At 38.9% G+C, this 22,743-nt stretch overlaps 1 protein-coding gene across 1 annotated transcript in view; it reads left to right on the plus strand.

Moving 5' to 3' along the window:
* The window catches only part of LRMDA (leucine rich melanocyte differentiation associated), a 1,094,312-nt gene that overhangs the window by 850,925 nt on the left and 220,644 nt on the right, over positions 1-22,743 (plus strand). The window contains exon 6 of the mRNA XM_047761275.1: positions 18,389-18,473. Coding sequence (XP_047617231.1) covers positions 18,389-18,473 — 85 coding nt within the window. The remainder of the gene's footprint in view (positions 1-18,388; positions 18,474-22,743) is intronic.

The raw sequence follows: 22,743 nt of genomic DNA on the forward strand, positions 1-22,743 counted from the left end.
ACTCTTGGAGCCTGGGGACTATTGTTTGTCCATTGTTTTATTTCACCATTTAAGTATTTATTGAGAAGCTGATATGAGCTAGACTTTTGGGAGGTGTGGCATACTGGCCTCAAGGAGCGAAGATATAATTACAAACTATCCCAAAAGAAATAATGGGGTCTTTGGTAGTAGGTGTAAAAAGTAGATGTCAGAAAAATATTTTTGACTTAGTGATGCACAAATTGATAACTGAAAAGTAAGAGGTTAACTAGGAAAAAATAAATAAATGAATGAATGAATAAAAATGGAGGGAAGAAGTTAGGAAGAAAGACTGGATGATCAGGTTGTGCAAAGATCTTGGGCAGGATGGGGCCTGGCATGTTGAGGTAGCAGGAAGAAGGTCAAGTGCTGGCTCACATGGGAAGAGGATGAAGGGAAAGATGGGCTGAAGAAGCAGGCCAGGGTCAGGGCAGAGGGCTTTTTTGGGTAGCAGCTAGTGATTTTTCACTTATCCCAAGAGTAAGGTAAGTCATACTATGGCTTTTAAGTATGAGGCATGATCAAATTCTGGTTTTAAAAAGATGATCTAAGGATGGTCACTTTGGGTAGGACCTTATGTTCCTTTGTCAGGAATTGAATCTTTTCTAAAACAGGGTTACTCAGTTGATTGAAATCTATAGGAATTCTCTGGTAACAGTGAGGATGGGAGGAAGACAGGCTGATTTTAGAAACTACAATGAATTTGCCTCATCCTGGCTAAACCATAGGCTCACATTCCACAGGGAATCCTTTTAGAGTCCTTTTGCCCTTGGCCCTTTGTAACCATCCAGGTTGTGTGCCTTCATTGTGTTTCTTACCACAGTGTCATTAACTTTTCTACAAATTTGCTGTGACTGTGCAAATGCAAGATAAACCCAGGAGCTGGCGAAGGCACACTTGTGTTTCTGTGACCCGTTTTTGTCTTTCAGAACATTAGGACTCCTAGATGGTGGGCTTGAGGAATATGTAGTGCCTTTCTGTTTTGTAGTTTGTCTAAAATATAGTTGATACAGTAAAATGGAGTTAAGAAAAATGGCGGAAAATTGTTTATTGGATTTCTCATTTGAGAAATTACCTCCAAACATCTCTTTCTTCTTTCCTTTGTTTTTAATTTTGTTTTTCCTTTCTTCCTTATTTATTCCTCCCACTTCCTGTCATTTTTAATTTTTGGCATTTAGACTGTCCTAGGTAGCACATATACACAGAGTAGAGTTTACCACTGGGGTGGGTTTATATATATTATGTCAATGACTGAATCCTGCTAGACTACAATTGTTTTCCAAAAGTCACAGACTAAGATTTTAGAGGTTTATGGTAGTATTTCTTTCGGAAATAAAGCTTTGAGTCATCTTTCCATTTTCCTTTGGCTATATAGAGAATAAGGCTGTTAGAATGATTAGAAATATTGCATAGGGCATAAGACTTACTGATTATGACACTTGGTTAGTCGTTTTTCATGCAGTTCTCCCTCACATTTTTGGATCTGGAATCTCTCAAGGAAATAGCTTTACACATACATGTTTAGATGAATGAAACTTTTGATGTCAACAATTATTGATAGCATAAAACAAATAAAAAAGCCCTTTTTCATGAGTAACTGTGAATGATTATTAAACAATTTTAAAAAAGAGAAAGGAATAGAGATGTTTTGAGGTTATTTCTCAAATGTCTTTCCCTCCATTAAACCAGTTTTCATTATTTTCCTTGATCCATTCTACTATATCAACTATATTTTATAATCTAAAGCATGAGTATTTTCAGAGTTAATATTTAATAATGCAGAGGTAGCATGCCCACATCTAGAGAGTAATGAGACTCTTGGGTGTTCAGAATAGATAGGCATCTGTTTTATGCTACTTGGGAGAACATAGGACAAAATGAAGACCTTATCTAGAAAGTTTCACAAACTGGTGATTAATATTAACTTACAAAGAAAGACTGTGTTTAGTCATGATGGCTTTTATATACTTATGCCCTTCTCTGCAGCCCCCGTGCATAGATGCATTGGCACGCACAGATGCTAAATGTCAGCGTCCAGGCTGTGCAATTTTTCTTCAGATTTTAGCTATCCTGGTATAGACATTCAGAGCATGTGAGCTATAGCCCAGACGAGGTTTGGTAGCCTAACAGAACATTCAAATGTACCCCACGTTGTCATCATAGAGGGTGTTGTTGAGTTGCGAAGCCAAGGATTCTGCCTGCTTCCTTTGGATCTTTAATGTTGGGTCTTCCTTTAAAATCTAACATAATAGCCAGTTCTAAGTCTGCCGAGGTCCTGGTTTAACATATGACCCACAGGTCAGGGAATCACCTGCACTGCCTAGAATGCAGTGTCCTCATCTACTAAGGTAGCAATGAACTTGAATTTTCGGCTACATTCAGAGCAAGCATCCTCAACACCTCCTTTAGAAAGGGGTAAAAGAAGGCTAAATGACAGAATGATAGGAAAATGCCTTTGGAAAATAGGAGATGTGCATAGGAATTCATGTTCCCAGACATTTGAAATTAATGTAGTTTAGGATAAAAACTTTTTTGAATGTTGTTCCTGTAGTACTTACCTGTACTACTTTTTGGTACTGGTCACATGGTCTCTTGTGATGTTATCTGTTCCATGTATGGACAAAATGGGAATAGTGTTTCATCCCAGTGATGGCTGTCAGTAGCTACTTGATACATGCTAATGAGAATTTAAATATATCATTTCTGACTTATACAGTCAATGCCAAACTGATTTTAAACTTTGTCCTACTGACACATGTATGTGTGAGGAGGTAGGGTAGGAGGATGGGGTGTCATTATTTCAAAGGTCTGTTGTGATGTCTGGTGGCTCAGTTCTCAGTGTGTGTTTTTAGTCTCCTTTGTCCTTTTTGTATTGTGACCCCAGCAGCTGTCTTTGGCCCCTCCCTCATGCTGTTCCCTTTAGATTGCTGTAGTTTTTAAAAATCTTCTATGGGGAGTTCCCGTTGTGGCTCAGTGGTAATGAACTTGATTCATATCCACGAGGATGCAGGTTTGATCCCTAGCCTCACTTAGTGGGTTAAAGATCTGGGGTTGCTAAGCTGTGGTGTAGGTTGCAGATGTGTTTTGGTTCCTGCATTGCTATGGTTGTGCTGTAGGCCAGCAGTTGCATTCAACTCCTAGCCTGGGAACTTCCACATGCTGAAGGTATGGCCCTAAAAGAAAAAAATGCTTAAAAAAATAAAAATCTTTATGGGACACCAAGCTTATTAAAAAATGTATTTTAAAATTCTCCACTGCCAGTTGAGCACCTGACAAATTTAAAATATGTGATATCTCTAAGGCCTTGTGGGGCCTTGCTGAAGTGGAGGCCTTTTGTTGATGATGTTGGTGATGACGCAGAATTGGACTATTGAATAGCGGGCTTAGTTTTGCACGGAGATGGTGATGAGGTGTTTTGAATGTCTCTAGTATTCAGTGAGGGGCTCCAAAAGACTTACCTAAGAAGTTGTCAGCTTCTGAAGGAGAATTTGCTCTTTTGCCTGTTTTGGTGTCCACCACCCTGTATTCCAGAACAGATTTCTCTCTGGGGAGCCCTCACCCACCTACCTTTAATCTGCAGTGCTCTGATGGGCCAGTTTCTGCTCCCAGCTCTACACATGGACCACAACCCAGGTTTAATTGAGCAGAGTGTTCTTTCTCTTGGCCACATGAATTCATTTAGGAATAGGCAACAAAACCCAAAACAGGCCTTTGGATTCCCACATTTTGCTTGGAACTTTCAGGACACAGAGGTTCTTTCCTCTGTCTTTGAAGATGGTCAGATATAGATCTGAACCTCCTGGTGGGTCACTGCTTGGAAAAACTGAAGCTGACATGGAGAACAAAGTTAAGAGTTAGGAGTTCCTAATAATAAGTTTGAGCACCTAATTCACATATGAAACTATGTACCTGTGGACTCCATAAAGTCCCTCTTTCCCATCTATTTTCCTAAAGAACGTTGGATTGGATTTTATCGTTTACAGTCATAAGGGTAATCTTTTCTTTCTCAGCTGTTCAACAAGGGACATTCTATAATCTACTCTGGGAACGTATGGTCGGTTGCCCCAACACAGTCATATCAGTTAAGAATTCTTAATTATGTATGACTTTAATCTCATTTGCTGACAGTCTCTCTGTAGTGAGAATTACACCCCCCTAAAAAATGCCAAATCCAAAGACAAAAACCTCTTTACAGTGATATCTTCATATGCTTGAATATTGATTTTCAATCATCCCTTCAACCTTAACATCAAGTATTTTCCTTATTAGGCAACTTCAAAATTTTTTACTTATAGATGTGTATGGAAAGTGTAAACCCTATTCAATAAGAGAATTTGTTATTCCTCCCTCTCCAAAGCCTTTCTGGAAGATTTTACTGTGAGTCTGTCCTGTCATCTTGTCCTAAAAGATGTTGATGGATGGTGAGGGATGTGATGGCAAGTAAGTCTCACAGAAGGTCCTGCCAGTTTCTCCTACTAAGCCCACTTTAATAGACAGGGAATGGTAACTGCAGTTACTAAGCGACTGGAGAAGATTCCAGTAGCATTGGGTAATGTAAACAGGTTTCTCTCTGCAAAGTCACTTTTGTTCCACATCAGAGACAATGGAGCTGCTGCTTTCTCACCTCCCTTTCTGGAATTTTCCCTTCTGCTCCCCGCCCAGGATAAAACAGGCTATGGCAAGCACCTACACTGCCCACACCCCCTTCTCACTGGCCCCTCTCCCCACAGGTATGTCTGAATCTGCAAATGACTTGGCTCCAATTAAGATGTAGAAAATATGTAATTTCTCAGTCACTTGGCCTGGTGATATAAATATGTTGGGAGTTGGGAAAACAAGTGTGCAGCTTTTCTGTCCATTCTGGCACTGCAGTCAAACAAATCAATTCAGCCTTTGGAGAGGCATCCATTGCCTTGTGATTATGTTTGTGTAAAGTCTTGGGGTCTTTGATCAAAGAATGGCATTTCAGGCCAGGCCCTAATCCTCACTGCCTTAAGGTGTTTAAATGAGTTAAAAAAAAAAAGTTGATAACAGCTGGGACTTAAATTTGCCTTTGCCCAGCTTTTGTTTTGAAAGGGCTTCTATTATCCATGGCTTCCCTTTTCGAAGCAAAGATGGATCGTTGGGTAAACCAAAAAGGGAAAGAGGATATGGGAGGAAATGGGCGGAGACCCTGAATTAATCTTCTGAGCAAGAATGTTTGATCAGCGGGGAGGAGAGGATGGAAACCTCTGATGCTGACAGCAGGCACCTTTCTGACCAGGGTGTGATTGGCACCTTTGAAGCTTCAGTCGGGAGCCAGTGTCCAGTGGGTCGGGGCTTCCTCTGTCTGTGGGTGGTGGTATTAATAATGTGGCAACTGGAAGGATTAATTGCAGACAAGCAGCAGGATTACGAGGAGGGCTCCTCAGCTCTAAAAGGAACAGTTCGAGGAAAGCCTCTGATCTGTCAGCCTTAGAGGAAATTAGTGGGAGCAGAGTGGAGCGGGCTTTAAGAAAAGGCATTTAGGATATTAAAGCAAAATGTGAAGAGGATATTGAAATAGGGCGAAAAGGGTAGGAGAGCTATCTCAAAAGGCAGGGTCCACCTCTTCCTACTAGGAATTTCCTCAATCTGTACAGATTTTAAGCACGCCTTCTCTTTATGGTCCTGCAGAGTGGACCATTTTCCTTGGGTTGCAACAGGTTAGGGAAGCTTTGCAGTGTATTCCTGGTTGCACCCAAGTTCCAGTGCAGACCTCGTTTGCTCTCCACCACCTGGTGGCTTCAGCATCTCCTGAAATCAAGGAGCCCTGTATTATCTTAAAACAAATCAGAACATTAGTGACACCCTATCTGCATTAGCTATCTATTGTATATTTTACTTCTTACCCTTCTGGTTCAAGCCTGGATGTTGCCAATAAATCGTGTGTTACCATTAAAGAGGCTATTCATCATGCTTCCTAATGTGATTAATCAAGATACACCACAGTACCCTTAAAATGAGATCATTTTGATAAATCATGTATGGCATGAAAAGACTTTATTCCTTTTAAGTGCAATTTAGACTGCAATTTTTTCCCTCATTTATGATTCATGGGAGAAACATGGATAAAATTCCCTTGCACAGTTACACCTTATCTACAGCAATAACTCAAAACCGCTTTTAGATGAAAATTCAGGGTCTTATTCACCAAAGCTGAATGCCAGCTCATTATTTTCTGGCGTTCAGTAGTCCAAAAATAATGTCTGCACATTAAACAACATTCTCAAAAAGTTGGAATTGGCCAGGCACCAGGCACATCAATTACACTCCATCATCCTTAATAAGGAAGAAATATCAGATGTCCTCTTGGAGTTTTTTGAATCAGTAATGCACAGCCTTCACCTTCTCAATTTAAAATGATTTGGAAGCAAAAATGGTAGTAACAAAAAGTATGGGAATTTTAGCTGCTTTACATGAGTCTTTTCTCCTGCTGCGTAAAGCTCAAAGGAGGTATTTTTTTTCTCCTCCCATACGGTTCATGCTTTTTCCCCCATTCCCTTTTTCTTGTTTCACAAATGAAACTACCATTTTGTTAGGTCTGAGCTTGTTTTAAGCTGCTCTATCTGTGATGCAGGCTTTCCCCTCACAGCTGTCACAATAATTTGGGAAGTCATATTCATAACCTCCAATAGAAAAAATAATTTGAAAATGTGCCTTCTGGTGAGATCCATCAAGTTTAAGGTCACATTTTTGGTTAAAAGTCAGACAGTGATGCTATTCATTAAACTGAAAAATGACTTGTTTTCCACTAATAGGGAAATAAACTCTGGATGAATGTTAAGTCATGCTGGCACGCACTTATATAGAAAGTAAAAGGAAACACAGATATATTTAATTTGGACATGTAAAGTCAACAGAGTTTTAGGTCTTTCTTGAGACAGGGAACCAGGAAGATTGGTTGAAACAAATGTGAATCATTAGAAGTTCATTTGCCTCCTTTAGAGGATGAGAGGATTTAAAGAAGGATTCAGTGTCGCTGTGTTTTTTCAAGCACTGTTACCTATGAATAAGAACATGTAATTTATTTCGCTGATGTTCTTAGGGATTTATTTTGGGCAGTGGATCAGAACCCTGTATTTGACTCTGTGCTCAAGTAACCCGAGAGTGCACATATCCTGTTCCTGTCCACACCACACAACACATGCAAAAAAACTAAGTTTATTTGGGATCTTGTAATCATGCTAGTGTCCCTGTACATTAATCAAATAGAAACTGACAACAAAGATTCCTTGCATATTATTCAACCATACTTTTATTTTTTCCAATATAAAGAGCGAATTAATAATATAAGACCATTAATGCTATACTCGCCTTGTTTAGGTTTCCGTTTCCCATTTATGACTTTCTATTTTTGCTAAAAAAGATCTGTAAATTTAAAAAATATGCATGTATCTCATTAAAAAAGTTTCCCCATTCTAGCAACACTCAGCAAATCTCCAAAGAATGCAAGTGTAGAACATAAATATTTTAAGGCCTCATAAAATTGTCAGTGAATATTTTTTCCCCTTAATACCATGTTTGTTTCATTCCAGTTTACTACCGCAATTTTATTTTCCAAAGTGGCTTTTAATACAATACACAATTATTTCCAACAGGGTTGGGTAGGTCACCTCATTAAGCCTGAAAAGATTGGGCCTCTTGTGATCCCCAGGAATATCCTTGCCTTTATTCCTAATTAAAATGGCCCTCCTAAACTCTCTCAAGTTTATCAATATAAATAAGTAGCTAAGGGAAATAATCGCAGTTGGAAAGTTAGCGGGGCAAGGTGACCTGGTCACCAGACCCGAAGCAGCACTGTGTCTGCAGTGGTGCCCTGCCACCTGTTGGCTTTGCTGACACATAACAGGGAATTGATGTCCCTCTCAGCAGTGCCTTAACCCTCTCTGACCCCCGTCCCAGTTCATCACCCTGAGAGAAAAGAAGGGGCCGTTTGAGAATTCCAGGCCTCCTGATTTCCTCCATCATTCATGTCCTTGGCCACATGTTTCTTCTGCTAATACTCAAAATTTATGGCCGAGCACATTAAGGGCAGCACAAGTCCTTCCCTTCTTCTGGATTATTTCAGAGTTTCCTGTCAAAAGGAAATCCAAGAAGATGTGTCCTCAGCGGATTGTATGTGACAGTGCCTACTTCTATCTCAGGAATCTGAGGCATGATGGATAAACTGTCACTTTTGAAGGATGATGTTTTCTCCATATTTCCATTATGAACCAGGCTGTCATCTCCTAATAAATTTCTTACATTGGTATCAATTTATTTTTACAAGCAGAGGGTCTGATGTACTTGGGAAAGGCACTGACAGCAGAGCTGGCCCAGCTTGACAGAGCTGGCTCCACCTCATTTTGGAAAACTGCTTTGGTTCCAAGGACAGAACTTGACCTGCAGCCCTTGGGAATAAAAAAAAAAAAAAAAACAAAAAAACAAACAAAAAAAAACTGTGAGAGGAAGAGAGACACATGAGGCCAAGTTCCTTCTATTAAGCCAAAATAAATCAACCCTGTAGGACTACCATGACACAATATTATTTCTAACACAACCCTACAAACTCAGATGAGGAATGCCATATGTAGTTATTTACTAAAGATAGACCATCACAATAATGCAGGGAAACTGTGGATGGATTCAGATTATGGCTAGCCTGACAATCTCACTACTTTCACCCTCAGAAGGGATCTCAGCAGCGCTTTTCTGCATGACAAGTGAGGAGCAGAGCCCATCCGTGTAATGAATAATTTGATTACTCTGGTGTGCAGGTCCCTGTTGTAACTACTATGAAGGGTAGGAGAAGCCATAAAACATTAGCCCTATCTCTTAAGAAACTTAAATCTAACTGAAGAGGTAAGATGCTATACAAAATTAAAGTAACTCATCATGAATATTTAATGAGCAATGCTAAGATCTTTGTCTCTTACCTTACTTAATCTTTGCCTTTAATGAGAAGGGAGGTGGTAAAGCATCATAATGGTTAAGGCAGTAGCCATTGGAGACAAGCTGTCTAGATTTGTGGCTCAGCTCTGCTATGTGCTAGCAACCCAAGCACCTACCTAATTTCTCTGGGTCTTAGTTTTCCTCATCTGTAAAAGAGGAATAGAATTTAGCACTGCTTCACAGAAGTGTTGTAAAAATTGTATAGATGAATATGTGGCCCATGTTTACAAAATAAGTACAAATACCCGTTAGCAATTTTTTAAACAATATCATCGTCATGACTATTATCATTACTATCTAACAGTGAAGGATGGTATGGCTTTAGGAGCTGATTACCCAAGGTCATACAGCTGGATGGAGCTTGGGTCTAAGTCTCTTAAGGCATTAGGGAATAGGAAAGAGAGAAGTAGAGGGTGTCCTAGTTGTAAATAAGTTGAAGACAGAATCTTTGATGCTTAATTAGTTTTTTTCTTACTATCCTTTTTTCCATAGCCCCAAATATACCTTAGATGTCATTTAATAAGGGTTTTATGTAGTGCTGTGCTGGAAATGTTTAACAAGCAGCTCTCTGGAAAAACATTTACCCATGTATATGTATACATCAGCTTAGTGTAATTTTTATGTATATAAACTATGAGTAAACATATTGTTATCAAATAAAATTAAATGTATAATCCTTTTTGTTATAAATTCTATTCAACCAACTCATTCTCACTGAATTTTTTTTTGTTTTTATAATTTTGGAAACTAAGGTTGCAATTGATGAGTAAGTGTAGTTCTGATATGAACATCAACTATATTCTTTTCTTACTGAATATTTCAAAACTTCACTCTTTTGTCAATGGCATGAGTAACTTCTTTACTGAATCAGATAATGTCTTTTGAATGTTCGAAGACTCTTTCCTCAAGAATTCTCCTGTAGTCTAGTGGGTTAAGGATCTGATGTTGTCACTGCAGCAGCTTGGGTTGCTGCTGAGGCTCAGGTCCAGTCCCTGGCCCAGGAACTTCCACATAATCTATGCATGGCCAAAAAAATATATTTTCCTCAACTTTTCAATGCTATTCACAATGCAATGGCTAGACACAACACAACTTTTAAATTTAATCTGCATAATTAACATTTCCCCATCATTTTCTTAAGTTTAAAAAATCAATAAGATAGTTAACCCAAAATTTGTAACATTTGTAAATTTCCGCTGTAATTATTCCCATCATGGCCAATGTAAATTACCAAAGTAACATCACTGAAGAGCTGGGAAGAGATCTGAAGTAATACATTGTTATATAGTATTTCTGCTATGTAGATATAATACACATGAATAATTTCAAGAGCATAAATAATAGTAAAGTTTTGTAAAATAATTGGGAAGTGCTGAGTTTTTATGTATATTGCCTTTAGTTTTAATATAATTTATCCAATTGCAAGTGTATGCAATTTAATTTTAAATAATGGCTATATTTAACAGCATAAACACAGAATTCCTGAAAATTTAACCTTTGGTTTTTGTGAGCTGGTACAGGCTGATCACAGGCACCATTAGTTATGTCAAGCCTAAAGGGCCAAAGAGATCTGAAGTACTCCTATGTCTATGTTGAATAGTCAATTATTTATTCATAAATAAGTTAATGGTGTTATTTGCACACAAGACCACAAAACATGTTGTGTATTCACATGACTTTAATCACATCTGCAAATAAATACCTACCTTAGTATATGTACTAAACTCGGGCAAGTTCTCTTCACCAGGCAGCATCAAGTTCATTGTACAATGGTTGGAATTTAGGTTGTGAAATCCAGTCATGTTGGTTGGAATTCTAAATGCCCTGCATACTAGCTGGGAGCTCTTGGACAAGTTATTTAACCTCTGTAAATCTTGATTGCTTTATCTGTAAAATGATAGTGATTGTGGTACTCCTATTTTAAGGTTGTTGAAATAGTTAAATCAAAGGGTGTGCTTTAGGAGTTCTCTTGCGGTCCGGTGGGTCCAGGATCTGTTGTAGTCACTGCAGTGGCTTGGGTTGCTGCTGTGGGATGGGTTTGGTCCCTGGCCCAGGAACTTCCACATACCATGGTTACGGCCAAAAAAAAAAAAAAAAAAAAAGAGTGTGCTTAAAATGCCTCCATGTAATTTATGCTCAAGAAATATGATGCACACACAATCATGTGTCTACCCTCATTACTTGGAGGCTATAGTATATTACATTCCAATTACATTCTGTTTGAACATATGACACAAACTAAATTCTCAGCAAGGATTAATAATTAGCAGCGAAAGGTTAACTTTTGCTCCATCATATTTCTGTGGACAAAGGGGATTATTTGTTTATTAAAGATAGATGTTCTGCCTTTAATTTTTCCCATGCTATGAGTAAATACCCTCTCATTTGATAATCCTTTCTCAGTGCTTGGAGAAGTTGTTTGTTGGGAGCTGCAAGGTAGTCACTATCAATGTGGGTCTTGGCCCCCGTGCTCTTGAAGTCAACCGTACTGCAGACGAGACTCGACAAGTGTCCAGCTGACAGTGACATGAGGCAAAGTGGAATGCTGGCTGGGAGAGGAGTTTCACAAGGACCTGGGGCCTCTGCTGCAGAGAGGAAGTGGCACTGGGGAAGCCACTTGGGCTTTGGGGGTCAGGCTGCCTTGGTTTCTCATACGTTTCTGGATTTTAGAACTGTGTAACCTTGGACATGTGCCTTATCCTTTCTGGGTTTCAGTTTTCGCATCTCTCAGATGAGAGTAATAATAGGACATCCTCATGCGTTGGAAAACCATTTGTACTGAGAGTGCATTCAAGAAATAGTTGTTCTAGTTCCACACGGTGCCTCTTTTGCTTTCTATCCTCTTCTCCTTCCTCCTTAACTCTTACTCTCCCTCCCTCTTCTGCCACCTCTCCTTGCCCTCGGGTGGGAGGGATTGGAAAGATACTTGATGGAAAATGTGTTGTTTCAGGAGTTCCCGTCATGGCGCAGTGGTTAACGAATCTGACTAGGAAACATGATGTTGCGGGTTCGATCCCTGGACTTGCTCAGTGGATTAAGGATCCCACATTGCCGTGAGCTGTGGTGTAGGTCGCAGATGTGGCTTAAATCCCACAGTTGCTGTGGCTCTGGCATAGGCTGGCGGCTACAGCTCCGATTCGACCCCCAGCCTGGGAACCTCCACATGCCCCAGGAAGCGGTCCTAGAAAAAAGCAAAAAGACAATAAATAAATAAATAAATAAATAAATAAATAAATAAATAAAGTCTTGTTTCAGATCAGCCCTGGTAGGGTTTTAATATTTAAGTATTTTAAATGGCCAGAAACAATGGCACCATTAAATAAAGTTTAAAAATCAAATCATCCCAAACCACATTGTTCATAAAAGTCTTTCAATCTTTGCTTATTAACTTTTACCTCTTGCAAATTTTATGTTGATAAAAATCACAGCATATGTAATAGTCTAGTATTTGCTGTGTCTTCTTAGGATTATGTAATAAAAATTTTGTGTATTTATCTCTTTCATAGTATATTTGATTACCATGAGTGATTATGAGTATTTCCATGATGCCCAATGTTTAGATTGTCTTATTCTTTTATTGCTATGTGTTTGCTAAAGTATTTTGGAAACCACTGCTCTCAATGATTAATAAGGTCCTTTAAAGCTCATACATTCTCTGATTTGCTTATTCGTGTAAAGGTCTACTTCCTTTTTTTCCATTCCTGGTTCTTTTCCTTCCTGTCTGCCTTCTTCCTTTCCTCCCATAAATATTTCAGAACTGCAACTCTGGGCCTCATGGTATTTTAGACACTGGCAGAACTGAACCCTCTTTAGATCCTATTAAAAACAATGGCAAACTCTAGAGGCTGTGTTTTGCCTGCAAGGGGCTTCCTTATTCCAGAGAACCTTTGCCACAACCCTCCTCCTCCGTGCTGCTTCTCAGCCTGACTTGTTGTTTGAATTAGACCTCACCTCCCTTAGTCAGCTGAACGCTCAGCTCAGGCCCAGTCTCTCTACCCTTTGCCTATTTGAGTTCTTTCTTGGTTCTTTCATTATTGATTCATCTTCATCCCAGCTTAACCCCCTTTTTCTTCATCTCAGTGTTTTGGCTTCTGGCTCTGGACTAGATTATGCTTATTCCTGTTCTTCCACCTGTCTGTCATTCCCAATGTGGTGCATCAGCTGTGGAGTCTTTCTGTCTGTCTTCACACTGGAAGGTGCAGTGATTTCCCCTGTGAGCAGGTTGGAAGACTTCACCTTCAGGCTGTTTCTTTGGCTTTTAACTTAGTCCTTCAGATGCTGTGAAGTCTTCACCTCTGATTCTGGCAATTTGGCTCATGCTTTTGTATTGAATTACAATCATGGTATATAGTTTTATCTTTGACATTTAAATGTTTTATTCCTTCAAGCATTATGTTTTGACTTCTTTCTCTATTTCTGGCATCATATTGAATCCAAGGGTTAGTTAATCATGAAAGATCTCTGTTAGTATGAAAAAGAAACAAGCAAGAATGTAATTACTGGTCCATGTGTTCAGCTGTCATCATAGAGGTCAGGGTCAAAGTTCTGTGATGATGCAGTGTTTGGGGATCAAGCTTTGAGTTGGTGACTCTTACTAACCAGCATTCATCATGATTATAATTTCCTTTTTTTTCTTTTTTTTTTTGGATGAGTTGGGAATGCAACCAAAGTCCTCATTTTATTTTTCTTGGTATTCTCTACACAGAGCCTGGCATATAGTAGGTGGTTATTAAATCCTTGATAACCAAATGAGTGATGCTTTTTCTTATGAGAGAAAATAAATGTTTTTAGAAGAGTCAGCTTTATACCACAGTTTCAGGGAATGAATTGTGATGAAAAGCGAAGATTGCTTTTACTTGAAAGAGGCTGACAAATTTCCCAGACCTGGGATCACTTTATGCTGTGTATGATTTAAGGGTGAGTGAGCATGCCAAAGCGCTCCACTTGAGCTGAGTGATGGGGAATGAGTTGTGGAGCTGTGGTCTTAGATGGTATTTTGTGAAAAATAGTGGGAGATTTATGGCTATTAAACAACTTTGTAGCTGTCCCCTTCTTGTTTTTGAAGCCTGCCAAATCTCTCCTCCTGTGGTCTGTATCATGTTCCTTCAGGGCATCCATGATGTTCAGAAATATCCACTGGAATGCAGGTTTCCATGGAATGTACCCGATGGGAGGGGACCTGAATTGTACACGTTTATCTGAAGACATTTGTCTTCTGTAACCACTGAGTGAAATTCTCACTTTGCAAGTCTCTTGTACTTGAATATTTTCCAGTGAGATGGCCAAAGTTCTGCCTTTCTTCCTGCATTACGGATATTGTAGGGCGCAGTATATTAGTGACTGTTATCATTATTGATGTGAGTTTAAAAAAATTATTAGCAATTCTCCAATTGTGAGTCGGCGAAGAGTACAGAAACCTTCGTGTGCTTTGGCAAATCTTAAACAGAAGGACTTACCAGACTGGAATGAGCATTTCAAGCCTTGTTGGGAAGGACATACATGTTTACTATTCTTTGTCAGCTTTTTCCATTCTATTGTCATACTCAATAACTTTAGAAGAATTAGAAATAGGATGTTTCATCACAAAAAGCCAACCAGAGATGGCCTTAATCCATGTTGTGCAAGTATTGGGAAATGATTAGGGGAAGTTTCCTTTAATTATGATTTTACATCAGTATAAGATGTATGGATCAGAGAGGAGAGAAGAGTATGTTTTTTCAATTTTCATGCTTACTTTTGAGAAGTTCCAAAATTGTAGAAATGTTTAAAGAGAGTAAGCACATTTAACTACCATACAAGAGTTGTACTTTCTAATATTTTGACATTTTTTCTCAAATCTTATCTCTAATAAAAGGAATAAACCTTAAGTGTAAAATCAAAGCCCTCCCCCCCATTCCCCTTAGCTCTGGTCCTATTATTCCACCCTCTGGCAGAGGCAACCATTTTCATGAATTTAGTGTATAACTTTTATGATTTTTAGATGTTTCCATACACACATGAGATCAAAGAACCACATATTTACATAAATAATATTATGGTACATTTATCATTTTGCAACTTGTATTTTCACTTTGTATTAAATTTGTAGACCTATTCAAATCTAGTTGTATAAACTGGGTTTATTGCTCTTAAATGCTAAATATTATTCTGTCATATGAATATACCACATTTTATATATCCATTTTCCTCATCGATAGACATTTGAATTATGTCCAATTTGTTCTGTTAGAAATAATGCTGCAGTAAACATTGTTTTATGTTTCACCTTACAGACCTGAGCAAAATTTTCCATACTGTATGTATTTTAAATGAGATCGCAGTGCCAATTTTCAGTTTTAGTGGATACTACTAAATTTGTCTCCATAATCGCTGAACCACTGTACATTCCCACTGGCAAAGGATGAGAGGTTGAGTGTTGTTGTCTTTCATTTTCTATAGCACTTGTTTGTGAGACTTAAGTTTGCCATCTATGACAGACAGGAAAATTTTATGTTGTTTTAATTTGCATTGCCCTTAGGACTGGTAAGTTTGACCATCCTCTCTTTTCTTTTTTGACCATTCACATTTTCTCTTTGAATTGTCTGATTTTTCCTCTATTTTTCTATTATGTTTTTATTTATCTAGGGACATAGGTATTCTGGATACTAATATTTTATTGTAGTTGTTATAAAAATACTCTAACAAAGTGATTTTAAGAGTTAAATATAGGAGTTCTCTTGTAGTTCAGCAGGTTAAGGATACAGCATTGTCACTGCTGTGGCTCTGGTTACAGCTGTGGGGCAGATTCGATCCTTGGCCTGGGAACTTCCGCATGCCATGGGCACAGCCAAAAAAGAAAAAAATAAAAATTACAATCAATAAAAAAGTAAAAAGTAAAATGTAGAAGTATAATGCTTTGCCATAAATGGTTAGAAAATTTGGCAAGGACTCCAAGAGCTGGGTGTTATTTGTAGTTCTGAGGGTTCAGATTTACCCCAACTTGCCTGTTCCCATTTTAAGCCTATCTTCTTAATCCAGGTAAAAGAAAACATTATTTAAAATTTGCCATTTATGTTTCAGTTATTTCATTCTGGATATACCATCAGTGCATTGCTTCAGTTTTAAGAGGAATTCTTTATTCCAGGGCAGGTAGAATACAAATTTAAGACATTGTCTTGTCCACTTCTTTCATACAATAATTGTGCTTTTCCAAATTGTGCATCTAAAGCATAATTTTCAACATTGCTATTGGAAAAATCACATGGACTTCATCTTTCTAAAAGCCAAGTCAAAGAACTGGTAGTTAGAATCTTGGTTTGTAGCGGTTTTCCTAAACATCCAGCCATGAAAGTCTCACCAAAAAGGCATAGTTTGCAAAATTGTTCTCTTCCTGGATTCTTTTCCATGACTTGAATTTATAAATGGACACTGAGCAGGAAAGTAATTAAATGCTAGGCATAGAATGATGACTGAAAAATAGAACGCAAGCCACACAATTTTTGCCTTGACTACAATTGGAAATAAAACTTAAATAGCTATTTCGCTCTTGGTTACAAAACTCTCATGTTTTGCCCAGTCAGAGGTATTTGCTGAAAGGTAGTTTCTTCCAGTAATTTTTGGAAAAGCTGTCATCAAATTGTCAACAGCCCAAATTGAGATTAAAAGTCCCAAGGAATATCACAACATAGCAACCTAAAACTCATCCTGAAATTTTAGGCTTTTTAAGCAAAGAGGTGGAGCAGAAACATTGACAGAGAGAGTGAAGCTCTGGCCGCTTATGGAGGAAGAACAGTAGCTCTATGGAAGAACAGCCCTCATTCCTCCACCCCATATATACCACCTCAAGCATTGAATAGATGCTATATTTAGAGACTATTATTGTGTCTCGTTTATCATGAAGGGATTATAGGAGACTTTGAATGCCAAATGGGGAAACACCTGCTGATTCTAGTGTTGAATTTTAATCTAATTTCTCATGCTTTTACATTGCGCAGCATCCTAAATGTCTAATGGTGCAGAATCTAGCAAGTCTTATGTACTTTTTAAAAACATTTTTCTTAGCAACTGAACTTTTATCTTTTTGGACTCAGTACCCTTGGATCAAACTTTAAGCACATTGTATTTCCGTTGCCACTGGAGTGAAGTAATGCTACCTGAAGCCTGTCTCCACCTTAGGGACAGGGCTTCAGATTTTGCACCATTCAGAACTCTTTCTCTGTCTCCACTGAAAGCCGCTTAATCAAACAGCTGAAATGTCAGAAACAGGGTTTAAAAGTTTTTTTTTTTTTTTTTTTTTCCTAGCAAGTAGGTCTAATCTCCTACTTAGTTTTGATTCCTATAATGTAGATAATCTCTTTGGAGAAAAGACCTGCTCCTACCAGGGCAAATATATCCCATAGAAGGTATTTCCTTTTCCAGAAAGAAATATGTAGCATTGATGAAATTTACTTTTTCATGAAGCTTGGAAAGGTTGTAAGCTTAGGATTTTGATCCTAGCAGATGTTCTCTTTTGGATATTAAAAAAATAAAATAAAATAGCTTTTGACTCAGAAGTCTCGGTAGAGTCTCAGTGGTGATGCATTTTGCTCCATGCAGCCACCCTCTGAATGTGACATCTGGTCATTAGCTCTGAGTGACAACTGGTTCCACAGATGTAGTTCTTGCCTCCTGCCTTAGTCCTCATGGATGGAGCGTTAGGGACAGAGTTAGCAGCCTGGGTCATACCATGTAGAATCAGGTGGTGAGAGAGCTTTGTGTACAATAAAAATCATCTTCATCAATAAGTATCATATCATTTTCTTTTAGGCCTTAAAATGGCAAAGTTTTGTTGATAACAATTGTATTTCAAATTTCAGATGAGTTTTTCAGTGTTATTTTTAAACGCAGTCAGAAGCTCAGTTGCAGGGTCTGTAATGGTTTGTGTCCTTCTTTGGGGTTACTTCATGCCTCTGGATCTTATCACTCACCTTCCCACCGTCACCATGCCACCGGGCCCATGTAAACTAGCCCTGTTTGTCCCTTCTATCCTGGGGGCAAAGCTTAGCTTCCTTGCTAGTTTCCATGGAAATCTATGCACAATGAGCATTTAATATGTGGGAATCACCGGAACAAGGCCTATGACAGAAATCTCAGTCTGTATCATTTCCTGCCTTCGACTTCTTTTTTCCTCCTTCTCTTCCTCCTCCTCACAGTTCAGCACAATAAACAAACTGTCCTCTTGTCTCAGAGCCCTTCCACCTGTACCTAGTCCCCTTGAAGCTTTGTAGTTGACCCTCCACTTATACAGAGTATTGTCTCAACACAGACAACCCTTGCTTCTTAGAAAGAGTCTTGGTTCATAATTATTTTCTCCAAACCCAGATCCAAAGGGGACAAGTTTGGTAAACTGAAGTATGTAGAGTTTGATGTTGCTTCATGTTGATGTGCTTTTATCATGCAGGCTTCCAGTGACTGTGGTGCTCTCTCTCCAAAGAGCCAATACACACCCCTGCCTTCAGCTTCCAGGGAACTCACCAGTCACCGAGGTAGGAACTCTGTTTTTTACTGCTCTTGGTGGCTGCAGGGAGGGACCTTGGTCTGTGCAGAACTCTGGGCTCATGACTCCTATCTCAGCACTTTGGAAGGAACACAGGGCTTCTCAAGTCCTTGATGAAAAAACCATACCTGTTAAGCCTAGTGATGTTAACTCATATTAAACAGAGTTTAGTGGCAGTCTATTGGGAAGGCAAATGAATCCAGGGTAGAATATAATTTTCTGATATTTTTCTTTAAATAAAGAGATGATCGCCCTTAAAAATTCCTAAGGAGGTCATTACCTCCAGAGAAAGTGATGGCGAGAAATTGGGAAACTCACTAATATTTGTAAAAGTGTCACTCTCTGGGAGGATAATAGTTGAAATTTGTAATTTTGAAAAGCATGAACTGTACATTACAGCCAAAGGGAATTCCAATTTGCAGTTTTCTCTGAATTCTCTTATTCTCGAAACATTAATTTGGCTTATGGAGTTCTTCTAAAGACTTGTATTCCTAGAGTCTGTAAGAAATAGAATTTAAATGTGCCTTATCTCTAAACCTGGGTGCTCAGACCAAGGACTAGGCTGTCGCCTTGCTTGAAGTTAGTTAGGACAAGTGGAGACCATGTGATGTACCCTGTGTTATTCTGGTAATGACCACAGTCATTTTTTCTAGTTATGAATCTACCCTCCAAGGATAAGTAAGAACGGGCTTATACTGAGGGCATTACGTATGTTAAATACCATTTCTCTAAGCAGGAGACTCTCCTTGTACACGCAGGGGACACTGAATAAGGGCTGTTCCAGCTTTATCATCCAAGCTGCACAGCAGGATGGGTGGGTAGGAGCAAAGTCTTGTAAAGATGATCAGAAAGTGGTGGAGCTGATCCTCTAAGAAAGACATGTGGGCTCTGGGCAAATGGTGCACTTACGTTCTGCAGGAAATGATCAAGAGAGTTATACGGTGTTCTAAGTATCTATGACTTGGACCTGTGTTGTCTGTTTGATGTCTGGGCTCAGTAGAACTTTTCTACATTTAAGTATGTGTTGGTTCAATTAGGGTTCAGCTGTGATTCCATTCAGTAAGTGTCAAATCTGTGAAAGTCAATTTTGCTCAAAGTCAGGTAGAATAAATAGCTGTCAACATGTTATATTTTGAGGGGCGTAAGCTGAAGGTTTTGAGTATATCCCTTTAGAGACTTTTTTTTTTTTTTTTTAGGGGAAGGATTCCTCTAAGCAGATAATAATAATACCTTATCTAGAAGGAATAACAAATTAAGCCTAGTATCATATTCTCATGTATTTGTTTATTGGTCTCGTATCTGAGTAAGAGTAATTTTACTGTATATCTTATTGATTACATGAATAGGAACTAAAGTATCAGAGCCCTCAAGCCTACTTCAGTTGATCTGGCCAGGAAATTGAGATTTCACAACAGGAGGACCTGACCCGATATGTAACAGTCATCAGTAATAGGATAAAGGTCATCTGTCATTGTAACAGTAAAATAAGAAAGCCAACCTTTGGAGAAATATAATATAAAATAAAGTTTTGAAGATATTTTGGGTAATATTTGGAATATGAAGAAATGTTTCAAATGGTTAAAGTGAAAATAGGCACTCTTGGATGACCTTAGAGCCCAACATCAGTGGGAAAAACATTTACATGAGCCAAGAACAGATGTCTTGATTTACTGGCAATTAGTGCACACAATGCATCAAATACATTGGTTGCCTGATCAGTGCTAAGTACTTGGATGTTAAAAAGAGCAAGCAAGTCAGCATCATGAAACAATGGCTAGGTCTTTGGGCTTATGGTCATGAGGAGACCAGTAAAGAGGGAGCCTACAGAGCTCATTAGGCTGAATTACTGTTGGACTGATCTGTGTAGGGAAAATATGAGACCGATATATTTTACCTTGGCATGAACCATGCAGTGACAAATGAGAAAAGCCATAGTTTTCAGCAACTAGAATGAAACCACGTAATGGCATTTTTAAAATATATATTTAACTTGAAGGAATTATTCTAAATTTCTAACCACATAAATCACCAAACCATTTGAGTGTCATTTGTTAATATCTTCATGGAAACAGTCTCCAAACATTTATCCAGAGAGGTTGTTTCCTATTGGGAAGGCAGATTACGTTAATTCTTTCCCAAGCGAAATCCTCCATGATGTCTGAAACTTGGTCTATAAAGTCCTAAGTGGAAATTCTATTTGAAAATAATTTTTGATTCACCCAGTTCCCAATCTCTTTACATTCCGCACCAATGACTCCACAAACTGGTGGGCAGTAGTTCATGCGCAAATTGCTATTTTTCTATACATGCCATTTTCCCTTTGCTTGTCCTTTTCTGTAACTTCCAATGTCACGTATGATAGGTGCCAGATTCATGTCCTAAGAGTCAAATGCAAAGGGAGTCTGGGTATAGAATAATGATCAGGAGACAGAGGACTCTATTTTTCCATCTGTAACTTACAACCCAAACCTCACAAAGGTAGTGATGCCCAGTACTTTGTGCTTCCTGCATGAATTTTTCCTCATCTTACCTGTATCAATCTTTCCCCCCCTGCTTAAGGTGCTTGTAATATTTGTTTCTATTTCCTTAGTGCTATGCTCATATTCTGCCTTGAATGAGAGGGGTCAGGTACATGCATGCTTTGACCCCCTCATAAATGAAAGTACCCTGAGTGGGGTGGTACAGGTTCTGACCCTCTTTCTTTCATATCACTGAGTCCTACTGATTCTTCAGGGATCAGCTTAATTACCATAGCTCAAAGGAAGACTCCTCTGATCCCACCCTATCCATTAGGTCAGTTTTCCCTTTTCAGGGGCTGTCTTCCTAGATAGGCTAAAGCTCTTGGGGGCTAATGGAGGCGCTGGTATCTGTTTACTCAGCACTTTATCTGCAGTGCCTGGCACAGGGCCTCTTACTTAATCAGAAGTCAATCAATATTTGCTCAGTAAATGATGAGTGATAGAAACTCAGGGCAAAGTCAGTGACTTACATACCTCTTGTTGGCATCTAAATACTTGATAGCATGTAAATTGCAGAGTAACTTGATAGCATCTGAGAAGGGAAACCCATCTGCTTTTGGGGTGAGTATATACTGAAGGGCGAGCCTGGTGGACCTCAGACCTCAACTCTGTTGCTTTCAGAAACCCAAATCATCTCAGATGGGAGCTGTATCTATTGGTTCTTTGCCAGATAGCACTTAGCCATACTGCATAATTTCCAAGTAGATAATTATTTTAATGTTATACTTTTCAAACTCTGGTGCTTGGGTGGTAGAAAAGAATAGGATGAATTGAAGAAACTAATGGAATTATTTTACTAGAACAAAAGCTCTCAAAGAAGGGGCTAGATGGGTCATCACCACAGGCTCTCACTCTGGGGAAAGTCAAGGAGCAGAACTTGATCTCCAAATGCTAGTCAAATAAACAAAATATAATACATCGTCATATGGACATTATCATGTCCTATAGAAATTTTCCAGTAATACTTTATAGTCTACCTCTAAAGTTAGAAACAGGGCTTCGTGCCTTAACTCTGTAAATTTTGAGACCCCCCTCTAAATAAGTTTTTCAATAAATACTCTTAAAGAACACTCAAAAAAAAAAAGTAAAAAGAAGGGGCTAGCTCTCAGTAAGATGCAGGTTGTGGGAAAGATATGGTTTCGGAATGGTCCACTTGAAATCAGAGAATTCTGTAAGTCTGAACTTGTCTTCAGAGCATGGAGGGCATAGGACTATGTCAGTGACCCCACATGCTACCTCGTGACAGTCTGCAAGCTACATCCTCAGTGGGTGGCCACATTCTGAGGAATGCTGGAAAGTTTGTTAGAGAAATGTTTCTTTCAATATGTTCCATGCATAGGACATACCCCTGCATGCCAGGCATTGCCACTCTTTACTGGGTAGCCTTAGAAGTAGGATTTGCATCTGTATAGACCATTGTGTCTTTTTGGAAAACATTTCTACTTAGAGCAGAGACAGTGCCATCCTCAAGACAACCCTATAAAATGTGGAAGGTAAATTTATTATTTCTGTTTAACAGAGGAAGACACCACTAAGAATTGCTAGGGGAGGCTGAATCACTCAGCAACAGAGAGAAGGAAAAAAATAAAATCCAAGCCCTGTGTCCTTGATTCCCAGGCCACCCAAAACATTTGTTCTTTACACAGGATACATGAAGCAAGGGCAGGACTCACTGTGGCATTGTGCTGGAAGGAAGAGGAGAGGAAGTACAGGGTGAGGCATGACCTGGGAATGTTCACT

This window comes from Phacochoerus africanus, chromosome 15 (assembly GCF_016906955.1).
Source record: "Phacochoerus africanus isolate WHEZ1 chromosome 15, ROS_Pafr_v1, whole genome shotgun sequence".
Taxonomy (NCBI): domain Eukaryota; kingdom Metazoa; phylum Chordata; class Mammalia; order Artiodactyla; family Suidae; genus Phacochoerus; species Phacochoerus africanus.